Below are 22,553 nucleotides of genomic sequence, written 5' to 3'. Positions count from 1 at the left end.
GTGAATCCATTTATGGTTGGTTGGCTATTTGGGGGCATGAAAAGCTACATGACAACATTAGATCATATCCTCTGTTTTATTATTTTTAATCTTATATATTCTTGTTTCGTTTTTGCTCAGAGTGAAACAGTGAAAGAATCTATAGACTTGGAATGTTACATAGCTTCTGGCATATAGAATTTAATTTCTGTGTTGACATTAACCTCAAAGACACATCATCGATTGTACAGATAAAGTAAATGTACCCAGTAACTCAAGCTGAACTTGGACAGTCATTAAGAAAGTATTTCTGAGAATGGGATTAATAGTAGGAATATTTAAGTATGTTACTCACATTGTCTTCTGGCCTTTGACTCAATTCTGGATCTGTAGGTTTATTTATTAGAAATAGGATCCCATAATCAAATCAGAGCTAGATTTCTGGGGACTTAATTGGTACTCTTTATTAAAATAAATGTTTTTTGCAAATTATGAGAGCCAGCTTTTAAGTCTGTCTTCCTTACAGAAACATGAGGTTCAGTCAGATATGTTTGGTTACAGGAATACTAGTTTACTGGAACCAACATGAGTATAGAGGAAAAAACTGATTTAAGATTTGGCCATTTCACAGAATTAGATCAGGTTGATCTTACAAGCCTACAAGCTGAAAGATTTTTAGTTCATTAAGATAGCATTATCTAGCCTGAACTTTATAAAGCATCTATTTCTTTCAAATAAAAAATAAAAGTATTTAAGTAAAGCTTTTTATTTAAAAGCATGGTAGATATCTTCACTTTTTGTAAATCTTGTGAAAACTTCACCTTGACAAGAACCTAGACTTAGGAGTGTATCACTTGACTTAATTGTATTTTGTTAAGTGTCACAGTTTTTTACTCAACAAAATATGGTGAAGAATAGTTATAATTTTCTTAGTTTCTGCCAAATTTTGGATAGGCCAAATTCATTGTTTGTGGTTTAACTTCTTTAAAGTAGGGCCATGTCTTATACTACTTTGGTGGCTACAAAAATCCCAAAGAGTGCTGGGAATTAAGCAGGTACTTAGGATTTGTTTTAAGATCTGTTTCTTTCACTTGTATTTTACATCAATGGCCTGGTAGAAAGTTTTTAAAAAGGAGCTATCCTTAGCTTGTCTAGGTGTTTCTAGATAGTACATTCCTAAAGGCTCAGTGAAAACATCACCCCTTTTGCTCAAACTTTTTCTTGTCCGTCTAAACCAAACCTTCTGCAAAATTTAAGTATGCTCATTTCTTCTCCTTGAGTGTGTCATATACTGCTCTTATAGCCATCATGACATTGTTTGATAATTATTTATTTTCTAGTCTGTCTTCTGTCAAGATTGCCAAGGTTAAAGATTATATGGTAACCTTAACACTAAATAAGGACAATCATGATAACAGAGATAGAGCTAAAGTTTTAGTAGTTCTCATTCTTTAAGGGCACTTGGCTGGCTCAGTAGAGTATGTGACTCTTCATCTCAGGGTTGTGAGTTCAAGCCTCATGTTGGGTGTGGAACCTCCTTAAAAACAAAATTCTAATCCTCTGGCTGAATGTTTTAATTTTTCTCCTTTGTTGCTCATATTTTCTAAAAGATAGTCTCTCTCCCTCCCTCTCTCTCTCTCTCTCTCTCTCTCTCTCTCTCTCTCTCTCTCTCTCTCTCTTCCTCTCTCTTTCTCTCTCTCTCAAGTAGGCTTCATGCCCAGCATGGAGCCCAACATGAGACAACCCTGAGATCAAGACCTGAGCTGAGATCAACAGTCGGAAGCTTAACTGACTGAGCTACCAAGGCACCCCCTAAAAGATAGCTTCTTAAGATTTTAACTTTTTTTTTTAACTTTTAAGATTACAGTTCTAATATAATAAAACTCTGCTTTCTCTTTGGGTCATGAATGAATGAACTGCAGAGAACTGGAGACAAAAATCTAAAAGCCTGGATAATATAGATTGTGATTCTGATACTTTAGCATCCATCAGAATCACCTGAAGGGCTTATTAAAACATGGATTCTTGGGCCCCACCTCTAGAATTTCTGATTCAATAGATCTGGGATGAGGACATAAGAATTTGTATGTCTAAGAAGTTCCCAAGGTAATGCTAGTGTGGTTGGTCAGGGACCTCACTTTGAGAACCATTGATATACATTACAGATTCTAACTAAACTATCTGAAAGACCTCCAGTATGTTGAAATAGGATCTGTTCCTGATCTCCCCACCTAGCCCTCGCTTTATGGTCTTCAGGGGAAAAAGTACTCAATGACTGCATACTCTGCACAGAGTTAAGTTGTTGCTGAGCAAACTTTGGTGCCCACAGAAGGGGAGAGGGGTTTTCTAAGGAAAAGGGGTTTTCTAAGGTTGGTTGCTCTCATGGTGTCTCATCTGCAATTGTAAGAGTATATGATGAGTTCACAGTAAGGACTTATTGACTGATGAAACTGGTTTAGAACTCTAATCTGATTTTGAGGCCAGTGGTCTACCATCTATGAAATGCTTTTCACTTTTACTTCTGTATTGGTTTGAATCCAAATAAAATTAATGAAGAAGATATTTTAAATGTAATTATTAAGGGAGTGCCTGAGTGTCTGACTCTTGATTTCAGCCCAGATCATTATCTTACAGTTCATGAATTCAAGCCCTGCATTGCACAGAGTCAGACACAGGGCTCGTACCCACGAAGACTGAGACCATGACCTGAGTCAAAACCTGATGCTTAACTGACTGAGTCACCCAGGCGCCCCTCATAAATTGTTGTGGTTTTTTTTTAAGTTTTTTTTACTTATTTGAGTAATCTCTACACCGTATGTAGGACTCCAATTCATGACCCCAAGATCAAGAGTCACTTGCTCTTCTGACTGAGCCAGCCGGGCACCCTGACCCATAAATTGTTTTTAAGATCCTAAATTATGGGAATATCTGGGTGGCTCAGTTGTTAACAGTCTGACTTCAGCTCAGGTCATAATCTTGCAGTTCACAAGTTTGAGCCCAGCATCGGGCTCTGTGCTGACTGACAGCCTAGAACCTAGAATCTGCTTCAGATTCTGTGTCTCCGTCTCTCTCTGCCCCTCCCCTGCTTATAGTCTCTCTCTCTCTCTCTCAAAAATAAGTAAAACACTTAAAAAAAAAATCCTCCATTATGGCCTGTACTGTCAAAGAGTGTTTTTTTTCATTCAGTACATGTTTGTTATATGTTAACTATGTATTGGTCAAGCTCTGGAGTTTCAAATAATGCACACTGTGGGGCCCCTGGGTGGCTCAGTTGGTTAAGTTTCCAACTCTTGGTTTCCACTCAGGTCATGATTTCAGGGTTTGTGAGATTGAGCCCCACCTTCACTGTCAGCATGGAGCCTGCTTGGGACTCTGTCTCTCTCTCTGCGCTTCCCCTGCTCACGCACTCGCACGTACTCTCCCCCCCGCCCCCCAAAATAAATAAACTTTAAAAAAATGCACACTGTCACACACAGTAGTATAATATAATTTTCTGGCTGAGAATATTTTTGTACCATAATTATTTTAAATTAATCATGAATGTTGTAAATAAGATTATTTGGAAACATCAAAATCAGATATTCTGGGAGGAAAAACAGGTTAACTAGCTGTTTTAGGAAGGAAAATAACCACTACCATATGACTTCCTAAGTAGACATGTCATATATTCAAGTTCTTACCTGATTATGATGTGGTTTCAAAAGAAGCCGGTAATTGTTGTACCTTTGTATTACTCCATGATTTTAGAGGAAAAAGCTATTTTAAATGAAGGCTTACCAGATAGCTCCTGTATGTTGTGCATTTTTTCTAAGTCCATCAGGGAAATTATCTTTAAAGGTCTCTTCCATTGATGGATTTATGGTCTGGTCAGGGTGAGAATATGAACCAAATGTACGGGAAACCACAGTGCAAACAAAAATCAAATTATCACCCAGAACAAGTCTTTGTTTTACATTGTGTAAATCGTCTGTGAAGTAAAAGAGTGTTCGAAGTGAAGTAGGATTGGTGAGGTCATCATTTATTTACACAGTTGTCGACAGTATGAGGGCAAACTAGCTGAAATTTTGCTGGACTAGTGAAAGTTTAAGTTAAGCTATTCCTTCTTGTAACTTGTTAGCTATTGAACTGACCTACAGCTTGAAGTTGGTCTTGCTACTGACCTCTAAAGCTTTTTCGGAGAAGATTCAATAAATGAATAACCGAAGTTTCATCCGCTCCGCCTCCCAGAGTATTATGTAGAAGCAAAATGTTGAGCCAGAGAGCTTCTCTCATAGCTGTTTCTTTCAGAATAAGTTGAAAACGGTGCTCTTAGATTTGTCAGTATGATTTCTTAAATAATTAAGAGAGAGGAAGATGGGTGGGGGCAGCTGCTCCTTATTATTAGGCTTAATCTGAGTTAGATTTGGTAGACTTTAAAAAATATATAATCTGGTTTTGATTGTTTGATCATGTGTAATTTGTTGCTCATCCAAGGAATTTAACGATGGAAATAAACATTCGTGACATGAAAAGTCACCTCCTTTCTAAAGTGCTCCCTGTCCATCCATTTCCAAGCCCTCTGCAGAATTAATTATCCCTGTCTCTGTTCCCTGGCCTCCTCTTCATTGTATTGTGATATGTGGTGATAATGAGAAAAGGCTGTATTTCCAGAGAAACGTTTGGTGAGGTTTTCTTTTTATGGTGGAGATTTTCCAAGCATATGGTAACTAACGTAGAGAGAATGCTGTACCGAACCCCCATCCCCATCCCTACTACCTTTAGTAGTTGTCAGCTTTCTGCCATTGTTTTATCTCTACATCCTTGTATCACACTGTTGTGTTCCTGTTATGGCTGGAGTAAAGTGATCCTAGGAGAAGGCTTTTTTCTTTTATTTCCTTTTGTGTGTGTGTGGAGACCTTTTCTTTTAAAAAAATTATTTCTCAAACAAAATAAAATAATAATTCCTTAGTAACATCTACAGTTCGTGTCCAATTTGGCTCACAATTGTGTCTTTTAAAATTAGTTTGTATGAACCAGGATCTCAGTAGGATCCCACACATTGTGTTTGGTTGACATGAATCCTCAGTTTCTTAATCTTCTTTAAAAATCCTCTTCCACCTTCCTCCAGGTTCCCCCCCATGCTGTTTAATTATTGAAGAGAACGGGGTTTGTCCTTCAAGATTTCCCACATTTTTTTTTCTGTTTTTTTTTTGTGGGTCTTTGTTTTTTTAAATCCTCTATCCCACATTTTAAATCATGATGATATTATCCTGGTGGTAACATTCCACATGTACCTCTTTTCCCACGTATTTCCTATAATCTGATAAAGTTAGAGAATAAATTGAGTTTGGATTCAGTCTTTTTGGCAAGAATGCATCTAAGTGGTACTGTGCTTGCTACTGCTTCGCATCAGGAAGCACATAACCTCCATTTGTTCTGGTTTCAGTGAAGATTAGTGGATTTAGTTGGTATCAGTCTGATCCTTTTGATGATGATGATGATGATGATGATGATGATTCTAATAAATCACCAACTATTTGGTTTCCCTGAAATATAGTCCAAAAAGGAATGACAGGAAAAATGCTAGATTTTCTCCTCCTTATACTTATTTTTATTAATGTTTATTTAAGGGTGCCTATGTGGCTCAGTCAGTTGAGTGTCCGACTTTGGCTCAGGTCATGATCTCATGGTTCGTGGGTTTAGGAGTTCAAGCTTCACAATGGGTTCACTGCCGTCAGTGCAGAGCTTGCTTCAGATCCTCTGTCCCCCTCTCTCTACCCCTCCCCTCTCATACTCTCTCTCTCAAAGTGAATAAGCATTTAAAAAATTATTTATTTTGAAAGAGAGAGTGTGAGCAGGGGAGGGGTAGAGAGCAAGGGAGACAAAGAATTCCAAGCAGGCTCCATGGTGTCAGCACTGAGCCCGATACAGGGCTCAGTCCCACAAATCGTGAGATCATTACCTGAGCCTGAATCAGAAGTTGGATGCCCAACCTATTGAGCCACCCAGGTGCCCATCTCCTCCTTTTATTTATCAATTTTCAGAACATGAAAAGAGTTGAAGTGACTGAGCGCTTTTAAAAAATATTATGGATGTTTATGTTTGATGTGTTTCAGTCTACTATAATCATTATTCTTTTTGACATTCAAAACTGTCCCACCTTCGGTTAGTAGATGCCCTTCAGGTTGCCTCCTGTGTCATTGGACGTGATCCTTGTGGTCTTTGGTAATTTTCTTACTTTCAGCATGTCAAGTTAGTCCTGGTTCATTTACTTCTTCACTCTTCAGACTTGAAACTTATTTCTCCAAGGAACCTCAGTCCCTTTTAGTAGAAATCTAAGTACTCATTGTTACTGGGCTATTATTACTTCTAGGCCTTTTCCATGGACAGGGTGGTAAATAAGTTTTTGGTTTGGTTTGTTTTTTTGAGAGAGAAAAGGAAATTATGTTTCTACCAATATGCCCAATTCAAATTAAAGATATTAAAGTGTTTTTATTTAATGTATTTGATTTTATAGTATCTTCTCATAATGCTGAAAGGCTTGTTTCCTAATAATTAACATAATTATTTGCTTCAACCCACAGTAAAACTAGCATCCAAAGAATTAACTACATGTAACGAGAGTGCTGGGTGCTGCTTAAGTTTTCTCTGCTTCTTTTATATCCTTAGGATATATACTCATGGGAGGTGAATAGTCAGAATGTCTTTTTAAGTTTTATTTATTTTGAGAGAGAGAGAGAGTGCATGCACGTGAGCAGGGGAGGAGCAGAGAGAGAGGGATTGAGAATACCAAGCAGGCTCCGTGCCATCAGCACAGAGCCCAGTGCAGGGCTCGATCTCACGGCATGAGATCATGACCTGAGCAAAAACCGGAAGTTAGACCCCCAACTGGCTAAGCTACCCAGGTATCCCAGAATGTCTTTTAAAATTAGTTAATTATGGTGGAATTAAAATCAATTTTAAAAAATAATAATAAAATAATTTAAACTTTAGTACTCTGTGGTTGTGCAAACTTTATAGATTCAAGTTACTTTATTTCAATTTTTAGAGATTGCCTTTTTCTAATTAATTTTGTTTTTCAATATATAAAATATATATATGGTGTCCCAAAGAATGAATGTATGAAATAAGTTCATTCCTTTTCTCATTTCCATCCCCAAGGTAACCATCTTTATTAGTAAAAATTAATACCAAACCTGATTAGTCCATTGTTTCTTTTGAAAATATAAGTAAATACAGGGCTCCTGGGAGGCTCATTCGGTTAAGTGTCCAACTCTTGATTGCAGCTGAGGTCATGATCTCCATGCTGGGTATGGAGCCTGCTTGGGATTCTTTCTCTTTCTGTCTACCATTCCCCCACTCATGCTCGCTGCTCTCCTCTCTCTTTCTCTTAAAAAAAAATTGAAAATGTAAGTAAATATGAGTATGTGTTTTCCCCTTTTCCTAATTTTCCACATAAGGTACTATTCTATATATAGTCTTCTGCACATTGCTTTTTTTTCCCACTTAACATTGTCCTGAAGATCTCCCTGTAACAATATATAGGTATCTTCTTTATTGCTTTTTAGAGCTGAACAGCAGTCTATAAAGAGGAGTCTCCTCCATAAAGGTAGACATTTGAGTTGTTTCCAATCTTCAATTATTAAAATAGTGCTGAAATGAACAGACATGTGAATACCCTATGTAATATTTAGGCTGATGTATCTTTAGGATAGTTTCCTAGAAGTAGAATTGCTGGGTCAAAGGGTAAAATGTATATGTAGTTTCACTAGAAAAAAAATTCTTGTACACAGTGTTTTAAGAATTGAAAAGGAAGCAGAATTCCTTTTTCCCCATATATGAATAAATTATTTCAATAGATAGATAGTTGGCCTCCTCCTCTGTGCCTGGTATTGTTCTAATTGATGGGGATACAGCAGGAGTTTCTACAGAACTTCACAAAGCATGAAGTTAAATAAAGTTAATTGCAGATTTGGGGTATGTGCTATGAAAGAAGTATGTGCAGATTTGGGGTTGATACGAAAGAGTAGACTAAGAGGACTCACTTTGGATAGGGTAGTCAGGGAAGGCCTCTCTGAAAAGGTGACATTTGAGCTGAGACATGAAGGATAAAAATGGTTAATGCCATTTATTGACTTCCCCACTATATTTTCAGATTTTTCAGACTTTTGCAAAGTCTACTTTATAATTTCTATTATACAGAAAACAAGGATGCTCAGAAAAGTAAATTACTTGCTCAAGACCTTGAAACTTAGAAATAGGATGGGATTTGGATCAAATCTAGGCCTAATTCCAAAGCCATTTTTTACTGCATTGCCTCTCTTAGCCAGAAAGAAAGCAGGGAATACTGAGATAATACAGTAAATGGCTTAGACTCTTGTTTTAACCTGGCAGAAAGAAAGCATTTTACTTTTTTCTTCTAAAAAAGCATTGTTCACATTTATTACTGAATGATTACAAGTTTAGAATATGTAGACTCATTTTATTTGGGAATATTTGTTATATAAGAAAATAGAGACCTTCTTGTCCAAGTTAAAATTTCCTATATCTGTTTTTATTGCTTTCAATTTAATGATGGTTCTATGTTTAAAATGCCATCTCAAAAATAGTCCCAGATATTTCTAGCCTATTAAAATGATGTGTCTTCTAAGTATGCTATTTATTTATTTTACAAATATTTATTAAAATTTATATAAAATTTACTTTTTAAATTTTTTTTAATTTTTATTTTTGAGAGAGGACGAGTGTGAGTGGGGGAGGGGAGAGATGGGGGAGACAGCATCTGAAGCAGGCTCCAGGCTCTGAGCTGTCAGCACAGAGCCCAGCACGGGACTTGAACTCGGGAACCACGAGATCATGACCTGAGCTGAGGTCAGACACTTAACCAGAAGTGTCTGTTTAACTTTAGTAAATGAAATAACCAAATTGTTCAAGGTTCTGTAAATAGAATAACCATAAAATTCATCTTGGGGAGAAATTTTTTTCTTGTACAAGCACTTATTAAGCACATAAATGTATTATGTATTAAAACAACCAATCAGGTCGGTACTGATCCTTATGTTATAGATGAAGGAACTGAGACACAATGATTTACTTGAGATCACCTTCTAATAAGTGATAGGATTTAGACCTAAAGTTCAAATCCTAGGCAGTCATTGGTTTTGTATCATAAGTATTAAAGAGGTCATCTCAAACAATAAGAAAGTTGGGAACTAATATTATATTCTTCCTTGTGAGTGAGTTAAGTCCATGTTATTGTCCAGTGAACTGTGCATGAAGATTCGTCAACATTTTCCTTTAGTGTCTTAAACTAGAACTAGCTGCGGTTAAAATGCAGATTCTAATTTTACAAACAAGGCCACCTCTAACAATACTAAAATGAAATGATATTATTTTCTGGCTTAAAGAAAAATTCTCCAGCAACTATAGGAATGCTGTGGCATGAAGACAGCGTCTTAAATCTCTATGCAAGTCATACAAAGTGTTATTGCGATGAAAAAATAGTGGCGTGAATAATACCTGCTCACAGCCCAAGACACTTGATGTATCTTGGGCCTCAGTGTTTGTTGGATTTTGTAATTTCATGAGCAAGATTTGTATTTTTTTTAAAGTTCTATATTTCTATGTATTGCACTAGATGTCAAATCTGCATTCTTAGATTGTAGGGTTCCATTAAAAAAAATAAATAATCTCAGCTCCTCCTCCCTCCACTCCCCCTCCCCCCACACTCATTTTGTATAATATGGTAATGATATCACCGTAGCAGTAATTACGGGTCATCTTCATTTCTTTCATCTCTGCCTGTTCTGATGGCTTCATTCCTTTGACGGAAAAGATTTGGCTCTGGGTGCTATGATTATTTTGTTAAGCATTATTCGAATAGACAGGAGTGAGAGAAATTAATCAATCCAAATGCAATTAGCATCATGTTTAACCCAGTGATGGACGTCTCAAGGTGAAACAGCTAGGGGAGTTTCAGACATTATTATTCAATCCAATGGTTCTTATCTAAATTATAATCAAGAGAGGTTTTTATTGGCTTCTCAGTGTGAAGATGTAACTCTTTCCCTGCCCTGAGGGTCAAGAAGACTGGGCCTTCATCCTCTGTAGACTTGAGTTACTGCCAGAACCTGAAGTGGGGATGTTCCATGCAGAAAGTTGTCTTAATATCCAAGTCATTTGAAGTTTATCTATACTGTGATCTTGGTCTGATTTTCCTGAGAGTGGAGGATAGCCTGTGGATAAAGTACTCCAACTTGAGGCAAAATATTTTGTGTACCGATTAAGTGACTTTGACTAATTGTTGTTTTATCTTAACCTTACATGATAGATTTATTGCTCTCCTCATTTTATGGATGAGGAAATTAAGACTGTGAAGCTGCTAGCCCTTGGTCATAGTAAGTGTCTCACCACGATGTATTACTAGGGATGCCCTAAAGCATGAATGTTCTGCACAAATTTTTAAGTGTTTAGTAAAAGTTCTCCCCCTAGGAGCGTCAATCCATTGCTTTGGTCTCATTGCCTTTCATTCACTTGAGTTTTACCCTTGAAAAGGGAACCAAACGAAACTATGAAGTAGGCCTCTGAAGCCCTCTGAAAAGGAAACAAAATACAAATAAGAACTTGTTAGCTCTTATTCCTGGACACAAATCTCTGGGGGTTTTTTGTTGTTATTTTGGCTTGTTTGTTTGTTTGTTTGTTTTGTAGGGAGAAGGATGATGAGGATTGAATATTTGAAATCTGGTCTTGTTTTGCTTTTAAAAGAGGGTAGGGCAAGGAGAGTTGATGGAGAAACACAGGCTTTCACTTGAACACAACATTTTTCAAGTGCCTGACAATTAAGATTCTTCTACTTCTGCTTTCAATCTTCAGGCATCATGGCTGACACTTCCCATATTTTATGTTCCTGCTTGATGTTTTATATTCTGAGAATAAATCTGTTGCCTGGATATTTCTTTTTTTTTTTTGTCATGAAAAGCCATTAAAATTATTTTCCATATTGAAACTGTCCAAATTTGTTTACCTGTACATTGAGTACTGGTTTTTCTTTTTTATATTATATCTTGGATAAAACATTCTCTAGAAATTGGCCTTACTGTGAGTTGGGGGGAGGATATCTGATATAAAATTATCTTTCTTTGAATTCCCTGAAGGGAACACTCTTCTTACCCATCCTACCCTTTTGGAAGAAAAAGGCCTCTCCTGTTAGAGAGACAAGACACCCAAAAGAAAGAGAATCTGGAAAGGGTGCCCCGAAAAAGGCTTTTTTGAGAATTCTCAGGATGGAGATTTTCACAGTCAGTGGTAGTTTGGTTACAGATGTGGCATCCAGACTATTCTTTTCTCAGGTATATATTACAGTCTCCTTTTTGAAACGCTTATGCTCAAAGAACTTTAGGCAAAAGCCTCAAGGCTGTCTGCTTACGTTCAACTGCTCCTTCTATATATTTTAGAGAAAGTGAGATTCCTACTAAAGACTCTTACTTGTGAACTCTAGCATGAGTTGATTGAGAATGGTCAGCAGACCTTACTACAATTACACCACCTTCTGAGGACCACCGAGTGTCTAAATGAGGCTCCAAGAGACCCCTCCTCATCCATGACACTATACTCAGTTCTTAGCACCTTCTGCTCTTGACAGTGGCACCAGCACCAGCTGCTCTTGTATTCGAGGCATTAAAAAGTGCTTAGTCTTTGACTTGAATTATCGATCACTTACTGGTACGTTTTGTGCAGGCATCCGAACTGGAGCATGGTGAAGAAGCTCCGTCTGGCAGACCACCCAGAAGCTGCTCTGCTCTGCACCGGCTGTATGCTAGCGTGCCAGAAAAACCGTCCACGTTCCTGTGAGAGAGAAATCAGAACTCCACATTCCATTGGTTTCCTTTTTTCCCCCCTCTAATGCATCAAAATAACCTCTGAACAACTAGCTCCATCTCAAAGGCCACTTCTGATTTATTTGAATCTTCCCTAATATCTAGTGCATGGTGGTCACTTCATGTGACTGACTTAACTATCCTTCCTCCCCCTTCATGCTTCTGTCTCCCACAGCACGCGACTTAGAGATTCTTCTTGTCATAGTTATTAGAATGCATTCGAGGTTTCAAGGACGAAAAAAGTAATTTTTAAAAGAGTCAAAACCATAAGTCTGACAAATGGCATCATTTCTATGAAGCATCTTTCTATGAAGCTAACTAAATAAATAGCTTTTTAGCACACTGATTGAAACTAAACTAGGATTTAATGTGTTCGTCTTTGCTGACAGAAACTGCTGGTGTAGTTAGGGAAGGTAGCTGCCTCTAGTACCCAGCATTACCCCAGCAGATTTGAGCCTCCAAAGTATGCGTGTTACATAGAAGCAAGCCATTCGTGTTTCCTTTTGTTTTGCATTTGAGATCTCATAAAAAATAAAGTTTGACCTCCTTTTGCCACTCACGAGACTGCCTGAAACTGGTTCAGCGCAGACCTGGGACCTCTTTTGAAGTGGCAGCTGAGGAGCTCCAGCACGCACCTTGGCCACGAAAACCCACGGAAGGAAGAGTCCAGACTAAGAACGATAGTCATAGTAACTTGACGGTGTCAGGGCAGGGTTGTTCTGTGGTGCAATTTAATAGGTGCCCGCCACTGAGTAAAGTGATGAAGGCCAGTGGTGCACAACAGGGCTTATCAGTGAGGTGGTTCAGGTACCAGTTTGATGGGCCTCCAGATCCCCAAAGAGACCCACCAGCACAATTGGAAGTGGAGTTTGAGGATATATTCGAACAGCAGGCTCCACGGCCTCCTGACCACTACAGTGCGATTCTTCTGTTCTTTCATTTTCCCCTTCCTCATTCTTTCATTGTACATCAGGTTACTGGTGTATGTACACAAGCATGTGGCCTTTTTTTAAAAACTAAATTGCCATTACTATGTGTTGGTCAACATTGAATAGATATGGAATGAGGTGAAGTAGTGGTTCAGTGAAAATAATTTCCTTTCCCCATTAGCGGCATGCCCATTCAGCTCTTATTAGCTCGTATTTCAGTAAATTATTTTGCTCTCGCTTTAACAACAACAAAAAAAATCATTGCATACCTTGTTCATTTGGAAAATTTTAATGTTTTTCATTTGTCATTGTAAAATCCAGGACAGTTGTATAACGTTTTTGTACATAGCTGTTAACATAGAGCAGTGTCTTTAAGTAGAGATAAATTGCTGTAAAAAGAAATGAATCCTAGATAGTTGTCCCATCAAGTTTCTCTTTGCATAAGCAAACTCTTGTTTGAAATGAAAGAAAGAAAACCATAGTTATATAGTAGCTAGCATTTACTAAATGCCTATGTGACCTTTATATTAATTCCACCTGGAACAAATGAGGACCCCAAGGGGAGCCTGGCTGGCTCAGTCGGTAGAGCATGTGACTCTCGATCCTCAGGGTCATGAGTTGAAACCCCATGTTGGGCATAGAACTTACTTTAAAAAATAAAAATAAAAAGAGTGAATCTTATTTTTTTAAAAAGTGAGGAAACCGAAGCTCGGAAAGATGTCTTCAGTGACTTGCCCACAGTGGTCAGTGTAGGAGCTGGGGCTCCATCCCAAGCCCGTCTGATGCTCAAAGCCCTGCTCTTTCCACAGTGGTGTGCCATTTCCTTCGTTTCCTGCCAGTCATATTAGAATCCCTAAAGACAGCCTGGTGTAACTTTCCTCCACCTCACTAATGTTTTTAATTATGTTGAGGCACAGAAATATGTAAAGTAGTTTGCATTGGAATTGAAAACCAAACATTATGAGTTTCTCCCATTTCATTAAAAAGTTACTTAATCTTTACATTGTTCTCTACATTAAAGCCGAGCAGAATTTTATCAGGCAATGGCCTCAAAGTTATAATCTGGAAAATCTTTCTGTAATGAAACCCATATGTCATGGGCGAAAGGTGCAAAGCCCTGGCAGAGAGGGTTGGTCTCATGAGAGATTCTGCACCCAATCTCGTTAACCAGGGTGCCTCTGGTAATCCCTCATCCCCTCACTGGTGAGAAATCAATCTGTACCACTGAATCTTTTTCAACCAGGCACCAAGAAAATTTACTGCAGAGAAGGCAGTTTGGGGATAGTCATTGTGGAAAGGGAGCCAGAAGCAAGGCTAACTGTAGATGGAGGAATTGGAGAATCTAAAGAGGAGATTGTATTAAGCCACACTCTACCTTCAGAGCAGGCAGCATGCAGTCCTCCCTTCAGCCCTGACCTCTCTAAGCATCCAGCTGCCATGAACATGACAGCCCTAGGGAAGCTGGGAACGGGGTAATAGAAATTGCATAAACCTGGAAGCTGATTGTAGTTTATCCGTTTGCTGTCTTTAAATGTGTACAAGTGGTCTCCTCTCTCACATCCTCTGCAGCCATTCACACGTTCACCCTATGGTGGCAGTCTGTTGTGACTTTCTCCGCTCATGGTCTGTGCACTGCAATAGAAGGGCCCGTCAATCATGACTTGACATGGAGGTCCTGCTCCTATTCTGCACAGCATGCAGTGTGCTGGCTGGTGATCAGTGCAGTCCTCTTGGCATAATTATTGGAGTGTGGTAGCAAGGTTGCCTTCCTGTTGAACCTCATCATCCTAGAGAATTAATCCAGAATTAAAAAATAGTTAAGAAATATATTGACTCTAGGTAAAACTAACAATCGTATTGTATCTAGGATTGTCTTATAACACAGTGTGAGAAAGGAGAACCAGGAGAAGAGAGGAACTAGAAGCGTCAGGCTGGGGAGCACACACTCCTACTGTGGCCGTTAATGCAAGAACCATACCAAGCTGTAACTAGTGGCAGACGAAGGGGTGGAACCAGCCAGGGAAGTAGAAATGTCCTCTTCTCTTCTGTAAGCAAGCCAGAGACCTCTCGAAAGGTTTTTCCCTAAAGAGATTTGAAATCCTTGGTGGAATTTTTTCAGTTAAATACATTTACATATAAAACCCTGCTGGAAGGGGCGTGTGTGTACGCATGCGAGCGCATGTGAGCGTGAGCATGTGTGTGTGTGTGTGTGTGTGTGTGTGTGTGTGTGTGTAAGAGGAATACAGAATAGTAGCAGAAGGCTGTCTTCCTACTCCTAATGGGATTTTGTAGCAGCATGTGCGAGTTTGTTTCAGAAGTCAAAAATGAACAGATGTTGGTATAAATTACCTCTGTGTCTGATGTCTTGCAAATTAAAAGCGCGGTTGGCATCACTAAACAATTTCACTAGGTTTCGGGGGGTGCGGCTAGCGGGCGGTGATTACTATAGCAGGTCGGTAAGAATCTTCACACTGCAGCAAAGCTGGAAGGCAAGGATGAAGAAATGAATAAAATAAAGGGTATGTGAATTAATCAGAGATGTTAACATCTCTGAAAACAAGTGAACAGGAGGGCTCATGCTCTGAAGCTGCCCCTGACCCACAGCAATTTCTCTGTGCACAAAGAGGGGTTGGTGCTTAGGATGTGATTTATAGGGCACAGCCCTCTTTTAGGGAGCAGCTATGTCACGAATTCGTATATCTCCTATATGGGACTGGCGAGTAGGAAAACTTTCTCCCCTCCCATGTAGAAGATGAGGTCTTTGAATTACTTCTACTTTTACGGTGGTTTCCTGCAGGTCTGTGTACTTAGATTAGGTTGAAGGGGGAGGAATGATTGAGTGGGGAGAGGGTTGTTAAAAAGGATTGGTTAAATTCAAGGAGAGCTTGCCGCTGAGAGACTTTGGAATCTGTTTATTTTGCCTTTTACATCCTTTTGATCTGTCAAATAGCTTAGGTCTTTTTAAATCTTACGTCTTGAAATACTGATCATTCTCCCATTTTGAGAAAAAACAGAAAAGAATCAGGGAATGTGAAGGGCAGCAGGCAGAAATAATTAGGAAGATCAGTACAGTGCTCCTGGCCCAGGATTTTTGGAGCAAGGCTCCGTTCTACCCAGCAGAGTTTTGTAAAGCCCCTGTCTGGTTTCCAGAGTACCTGCTTCTAACCATGATGCAGGATCATTTGATTCTGTGTAAAACTCCTTAAAAAGCACAGGAGAGTAGGCAGAAAATCCATCCAATAGAAATAAATGGTGAGACCCACTCTGGCCAAAAGTATGTCAGTTCCTGTAGGAGCAGGCTGAGGGAAAAGATTCCAAGAAATGGGATTTTTAACGTGGCTAGCCTCCTTTGTCACAGCTCACTCACTCATTCACTCAGGACACTGAGTGCAGAAGCAGCAGACTTCTCACCCTCCTTTGAAAGGTGGTGTGTAAATGGTGCCATTGATACCACGCATGTTCACTGCTGAATACCCAAGAGAAAAAGCAAGGCAAGTGGCATTAGTATGCTACTCGTTTTACAGATGTAGAAACTGAGGCTCAGAGGTCTTGCTGAGCCCAAGGTGTCACCCAGCTGCTAAGCTCTAGAGCTGGAATGGGTTCAGATCCTGTGTTATCTGAAAGAAGTCCATGCTTCCTCCCCTGAGCAAGAAAGTACTTATTAGGACTTCTCTAGGGTAATCAGTCCTTGCCTCCCACCTTCGTCTCTCCATTAATCTGGCATTACTTCCATCAAAGGAAATTATTTCCTTGCCAAATAAGTAAGGTAAATTTATTATATTTTTTAAATAGTTTATTGTCAAATTGGTTTCCATGGTAAGGTAAATTTAGGAAAATAAAAATCCCACAGTGTAGAGAATGAAGTCCCGAGGGCGATTAACAAGTCTGACTGTCTCTAGAAAGGAAGGTAACTAACATTATTGTGTTCCTACTTGGAATAGTTCTTCTGTATATTATCGTTCACCCACCCAGCATTTATTTAGCAGATACTAGGTCTAGCTCTGTACTAGTTGCTGGTGATATAAAAAATAACAAGGGGTGCCTAGGTGGCTCTGTTGGTTGAGTGTCTGACTCTTGATTTCAGCTCAGGTCATCATCCCGTGGTCATGGGATCCAGCCCCGCATTGGGCTCTGAGCTGAGCATGGAGCGTGCTTAAAATTCTCTCCCTCTGCCCCTCTCTCCCACTCACGCACTCTCACTCTCTCTCTTAAAATAAATAAAAAAGAATAATGGAACAGAATCTCTGCCCCCAATTCTTAACCTTTAGTGCAAGAAGACAAGTTTATAAACATACTTGCAAGTCTTACAGTTACTCTGTCTGTATAGGGTGTGGTATAAATCCACCAAGGAAGGACTGGTCAGTTTGATTTGAGCCATTATTTGTGGGCATGTGACACTTAGCACTGGGGCTTCCATTCCTAGGTAAAGGGATTTCCTTTCCCTTTGTGGGAGCTCCAGAATTTGTAAGAGATGAGGAATATGTGGACTCAGTTGCTGGAAACTTTCCTTTGGTTACAGAGTTTGTATTGTTTTATTTCTCTGTTTTACAAATAAACCAGGAACTACAAAATGTTGGTAGGGAGAGGGAGTAGAGCCCATTCATCTAGCACCATCTCTGGGCTTGAGTAAAGCAGCAAGGAGTCTATGGCAAAGATCCTTCTCATTCTGCAGGTACCTCTCTAGCCACCTCACTGATTGGCCAGGATGGGGACATATTCTTAGAAGGCCACAGGCACAGCCTGCTGTGTGCCCACTGCCTGGTTCCGGAAGACTTCTGGCCTCCACAACCAACCATCGGACACTTTCAGCACTGCTAAGTCTATTTAAGAGATCCCAAAAGACAATTTTGTGGGGATGAGGATGAAGGGGGTATTATAATACACACTTTTTGAGGATTTGCTTAACAGAGCTAAACCAGCGGGCTTCTGGAGTGGCCCTTGTAATTGAGAAATGTTTTACTTTCATTTCAAAGCCTCATACGTAGGAAAGTAGCTGTATAAACCCTCTTGTAACTACAGCATTCAAAGATTGATGGTGCTGAAACTCAGAGAAAGACACATAAACCTTGCCTGGCTGTATTAAATATCTAAGGACTGACAATGCCAAGAGAGCGAAGACCAAAGCTCTATAAACCCTACTTTATTACACCATCCACAGATGAACTGCACTGAGGGAATATAAACTCCCTTAATACTACAGCATCCAGGGACTACCACTGCTGGGAGATGGGGTAAATGATCTCTCATTTTGATTTGAGATTATAAATGTCCAGATACCAACAACCCAAAGAAGACTCTAATCTTGGTTTGGATTGTAGTCTCCAAAAGCAAACCCCCTGACTTAGTGAACATGAACATTAGGTTCCATTCTTGAGAGAGAGAGACAGGTTTGGGGGAATTCCGTTTTATTTGGGAGGTAGAGAGTGCAAACTGGGTTGAAGGAGCTGAGAAAGAGAGAGAATCCCAAGCAGGCTCCATACAGCACAGAGCCCAATGTGGGGCTTGAGCCCATGAAAAGTCCTCCCCCAGTTGGCCTGAGTCTTCTAGCAATTGCCAACTTCAGAAGAGCTTTGTTCAGTTTTAGTTGTCAGTAGCCATTCATTCTTCCCTCTTTTCGGAGGTTAGTGGTGATCGAGTCTGTTAGGGTCACACCTTTGTATACAATTTAAATCAACCTGCATTTTTAAATTATATTTTCCTGAGAGCCCTTTTTCAGATTTGGGGTTTTCATTGATCTTCCATTTGTTGTGATTCCAGCCAGAGAGATGACAAGGGGGAAATTTCTCAACATTCTGGAGAAGCCCAAGAAGTAGCAGCTGCTTGTGGACAGGATGTCCTGGGGGCCGGAACCAAGCTCCCCTCCCAGCGCAGCTCTGACGATGTGCAACTCTCTGCTTCCTGGCGAGAGGCCGGAGGGTGCACCTCCAGGACTGACCCTCTTCCCTGTTCCTGGCACTCTGCGCCTCAGAGGACATTCGGCAGCAAGAGAGGAGTCTGCTTTACAGATTTTGTACCGAAGGATCAAGTGCAGTTGTTCAATCAGCTTCCAGACTTTGACCAGCTCTGCCTTGGATGTGGGGAACACCAGGAGGTATATCATTCTTAAAGGTCAAAGTCCTGCTCTCTCGTTTCAAGAAGTGATTCAGGAGCCCCAGGATCTTACAATTGATTTGATTTGGTGATGGCAAAGTGAGTTGTGACACATTGTTTGGAAGGGTTCTTTTGACTTGTACTTGATATCTTACGAAGTATTTATGATGAGAAGAACAGAGACCAATCAGATTCTGAAATAGACCAGGCAGCCTGGCCTGTGAACTCTCCAGTATATACTGGGTTCCAAGAATCCCTAGCTGGAGAAGCCAGAATCTTTTTGAAATGCACAGCTGCTTTAAAGTTCTGTACTTCCCACAATAGCTCCATCTCCCAGTGCCTTTCATTCCCCACCATCCATTCTGATTCCAGGAGAGGGCATCTCTGTGTATTGAGTCCCCACTGGGATTAACTAGTGAAAGGCTCATGCAAGGTTATATTGAATTCTAGTCCTCAAAGACTGAGTTAAAGATGAAAGAAAGGACTTTTGAGTTCTAGTTAATCTGTTACAGTTTCAAACAAGAGGCAACATGGCCTAAAAGGTAGGAGAAGGGGGTTCTTTGCAGGAGTCCCCATTTGATGAAAAACTAGAAACTCTGATTGACCTGAAAGGTATGTGCTATGGAATGGTGGCAGTGTTTTGTCCCCTTCTCCCGTCTCATGGCACATATCACATATTTCACCAAGGTATCAGAAACACACACACACACACACACACACACACGAAAGGAAAAGGAGAATATCCTGACTTAAATACTACTCTTCTGGAGCTCTTTGCCAGTCATCTGTCCCTGTATTAAAACCTGAAAACCTAACCCATGCATAGAATTAATTACACATATTCTCCATATTCTGTCTTATATGCCAGCCCCCAGCCTCTAATGTCTTGTGAAGTACGTGAGGTTTTCTAAACTTCACGCAGAGAACATCCATGTGGCAGTTGTCTGATGGTGTTTGAATACAAGGAAAGTTGTGGGCAAACCGTTGGCCCTGAGTGTCTGTGCTGGGGTGCAGCACTGTTCATTTTAATAGCTGGTCTATTAACCATTTTCTGGCATTTGTGCCTTGTTTCCCATGCTAGAATTTGTGTTGGATTTTTCTCTCTTCTGTGCAATTTTTTGCCATCCATGCAATTTTACATATTGATAAGGGGGACAAATTGAACACAAGTCACAAAAGATAAGTATAAGAAAAAATATTCTTCCTGGATTCGATATAGAAATTCAGTCTGGAGAGGCATAGATTTTAAGTTAAGCTCATTATTGGCATTCCTTTTTCTCTAAATACGGTTGAAGTGGGGGAGGGAGGGAAGGAGAGAGAGAGGGAGGGGAAGGGAGGGGAGGGGAAGGCAAAAAACAGTGCCATAGCGTCACATTCTTCCTTTGCTGTGTTTTTGAGAGTTGATGACATCAGGCACTTTTAAGTGCTTGAGGAAATTGAGAAATACATGGAGAATATGAGGATACCTCCCCAAAACCAACTCAGGTCTGTAACCCAAGGCTTTGTAGTTGGTTTTCTGGTCTGCTTTGGCCTTTCTTTTACTGTCATCTTATTCACCAGCACTTAATGTAAGTAGATGTTTTAGAATTGCGATATTTATTGGTTTTGTATTTGTCGTCCTTAGAAATGTTAATGATGTATTTTTATATTAATATTATAAATTGATGTATAATGTGTGTGTGTGTGCTTCAGGGTGTTAGAGGACTGTGCTTTGTATATGATGGTTTCTGTGTCGTCATAATAAATATGTCCCTTTTACAGGAGAGTGAGTTTTTCCTCAAAGGGCCATGCTGCACATTTAAAGCATACACCTCATCAGAAAGTACAAGTGTAATGATAAATAACCTGCTGGTTTCCTCTCTGATATCACAGTGGGTGGTATAGGGCTTTATGGCCATCTAGTACTTGGTCTCCCAGCTTCCAGTCCATTCTACCAGCCATCCAAGCTCAATGCTGCTCAACTCCTTAAAGTTTTTTGTTTTTTAAGTTTTGTTTTAATCTCTACACCCAACATGGGGCTCAAACTCACAACCCAAAGATCAAGAGTCACATGCTCCTCCAACTGAGCCAGCCAGGTGCCTCTCAACTCCTTAAACTATTACTTAAAAACCTTCAATACCTCCTCATGTCTAATAATAAAGCCTGGGTCTCTTATCCTGGCATTTAAAACTCTCTGCATGTAATCCTAATCAACTCTCTTCTCCAGTATATAAAGTCTCTGTTCCAGTTAATCTGAACAATTCCCATTTCCTCAGTTGAGTGCCTTTGCACATGCCATTTGAGTTCCTAGAAAGTCTCGAATCCCTTTTGCACATACCAAACATATGCCTTCCCATTAACACCTGATGAATCATTTGGAAATACTCCTTCCCCTGCATTCCTACAACATTTCTGTATACCATACTTACAACTCTTCCCAACCTAGCCTGGTATTTAAGTGATCTGAGTGCATATCTGGTTATTCTTCTCTAACTTCTTTGAACTGGAGGGGTCAGTACCTGCTTGCGGACTTCCAGTTAAACATAGTAGACTGAAAACAAATATTTCCTTGCCACCTGCTAAAACCCTTGGTGTGATTTCCTTTTCAACTCTGCTCGAGAATGAGAGAAGACCAGTATTAGTATAAGTGCTGTCCCCCATCGATAGTTACTTGCCCCAGAGGAGACCATCATGCCCTTTTAGAGAAACATTCCATTTGAGGAAAGCAAATTGCTTGGCATCATTGGCTCATCATTGATTTCCAAGAAAACTGGGTAGGCAGTAGATTTCTGTGGTCTGGAAAAGCACGGCTGGCTCGCTGGCTGACTCAACGGAGACAGCATTCAGACTGTTCTGTTCTAAATCTTTATAGAAAGTGGGTCGCCTGGGGGGCTCAGTCAGTTAAGTGTCTGACTTTGGCGCAGGTCTCATGGTTCATGGTTCAAGCCCCACATCGGGCTCTGTGCTGACCACTCAGAGCCTAGAGCCTGCTTCGGATTCTGTGTCTCCCTCTGTCTCTGCTCCTCCCCCACTCGTGCCCTGTCTCTCTCTCAAAAATAAACATTTTTTAAAAATGAAAAACAAATTAAATCTTTAGAGAGTATTTACCCAGTAAACAATTATGTATCATTTGCCCACGGGTTGGTTTTGTTTTTCCCTTTGCCATTCTGAATGCCTTCCTTGTAGAAGCACCTGTTGTTGACCGTGAGCAGCACTGTCTTGAGAAGAACAGCATCAGTGCGTGGAGGCGCATTTCCAAACTCTTATTCAAGTCTTTGCTCACCAGTGGTCTTGCTGCTTCTTGTCACTTCAGGCTCGGATTCTTGGCCTCTGGTTGACTTGCTTGGCCTTCCTTCCATCATTAGAGCACTACAAGTTCACAGGCTACTAACTGTGTTAATATCAAGATGCCATTATTTTTCTTTATCTTTCTGCGGCTTACTGGAGCTCCTGTCTCCTTGGCAGTGAAGAGAGAGCTGGTGAGTCATTCCATTGCTCCTGCACTTATGAAGGATGTTCAGACTTCCACAGGAGCTTTGAAATGAAACCAAGAAATTTCCTGCCCAGTGAGATGCTCTGGTCCCTCTGTTTCCTCCAGTATTCCGGACTCACAGAAAAGAAACAGGCAGACCAGGAAGGGAGGAAATGGGCTGGTGGGCAGAGGTGAATGGTCCCAGCGGTCACAGGACATGATTTCTTACCAGCTTTCAACTTCTACACA

General features: G+C 40.1%; 1 protein-coding gene across 3 annotated transcripts in view; it reads left to right on the top strand.

The window, feature by feature from the left end:
• LIN52 (lin-52 DREAM MuvB core complex component) overlaps positions 1–20,177 on the top strand; it is a 107,257-nt gene extending 87,080 nt beyond the window's left edge. For all 3 annotated transcript variants that reach the window (XM_029951020.1, XM_029951019.1, XM_029951018.1), the window contains one exon: positions 18,521–20,177. In XM_029951020.1, the coding sequence (XP_029806880.1) occupies positions 18,521–18,576 (56 nt within the window). In that variant the 3' untranslated portion in view covers positions 18,577–20,177. The remainder of the gene's footprint in view (positions 1–18,520) is intronic.
• The last annotated feature ends 2,376 nt before the right edge of the window (positions 20,178–22,553 follow it).

Source organism: Suricata suricatta, chromosome 9, assembly GCF_006229205.1.
Source record: "Suricata suricatta isolate VVHF042 chromosome 9, meerkat_22Aug2017_6uvM2_HiC, whole genome shotgun sequence".
NCBI lineage: Eukaryota > Metazoa > Chordata > Mammalia > Carnivora > Herpestidae > Suricata > Suricata suricatta.
Note: the sequence above shows the minus strand (reverse complement) of the source record. Positions and strands in the feature narration are given on the sequence as shown.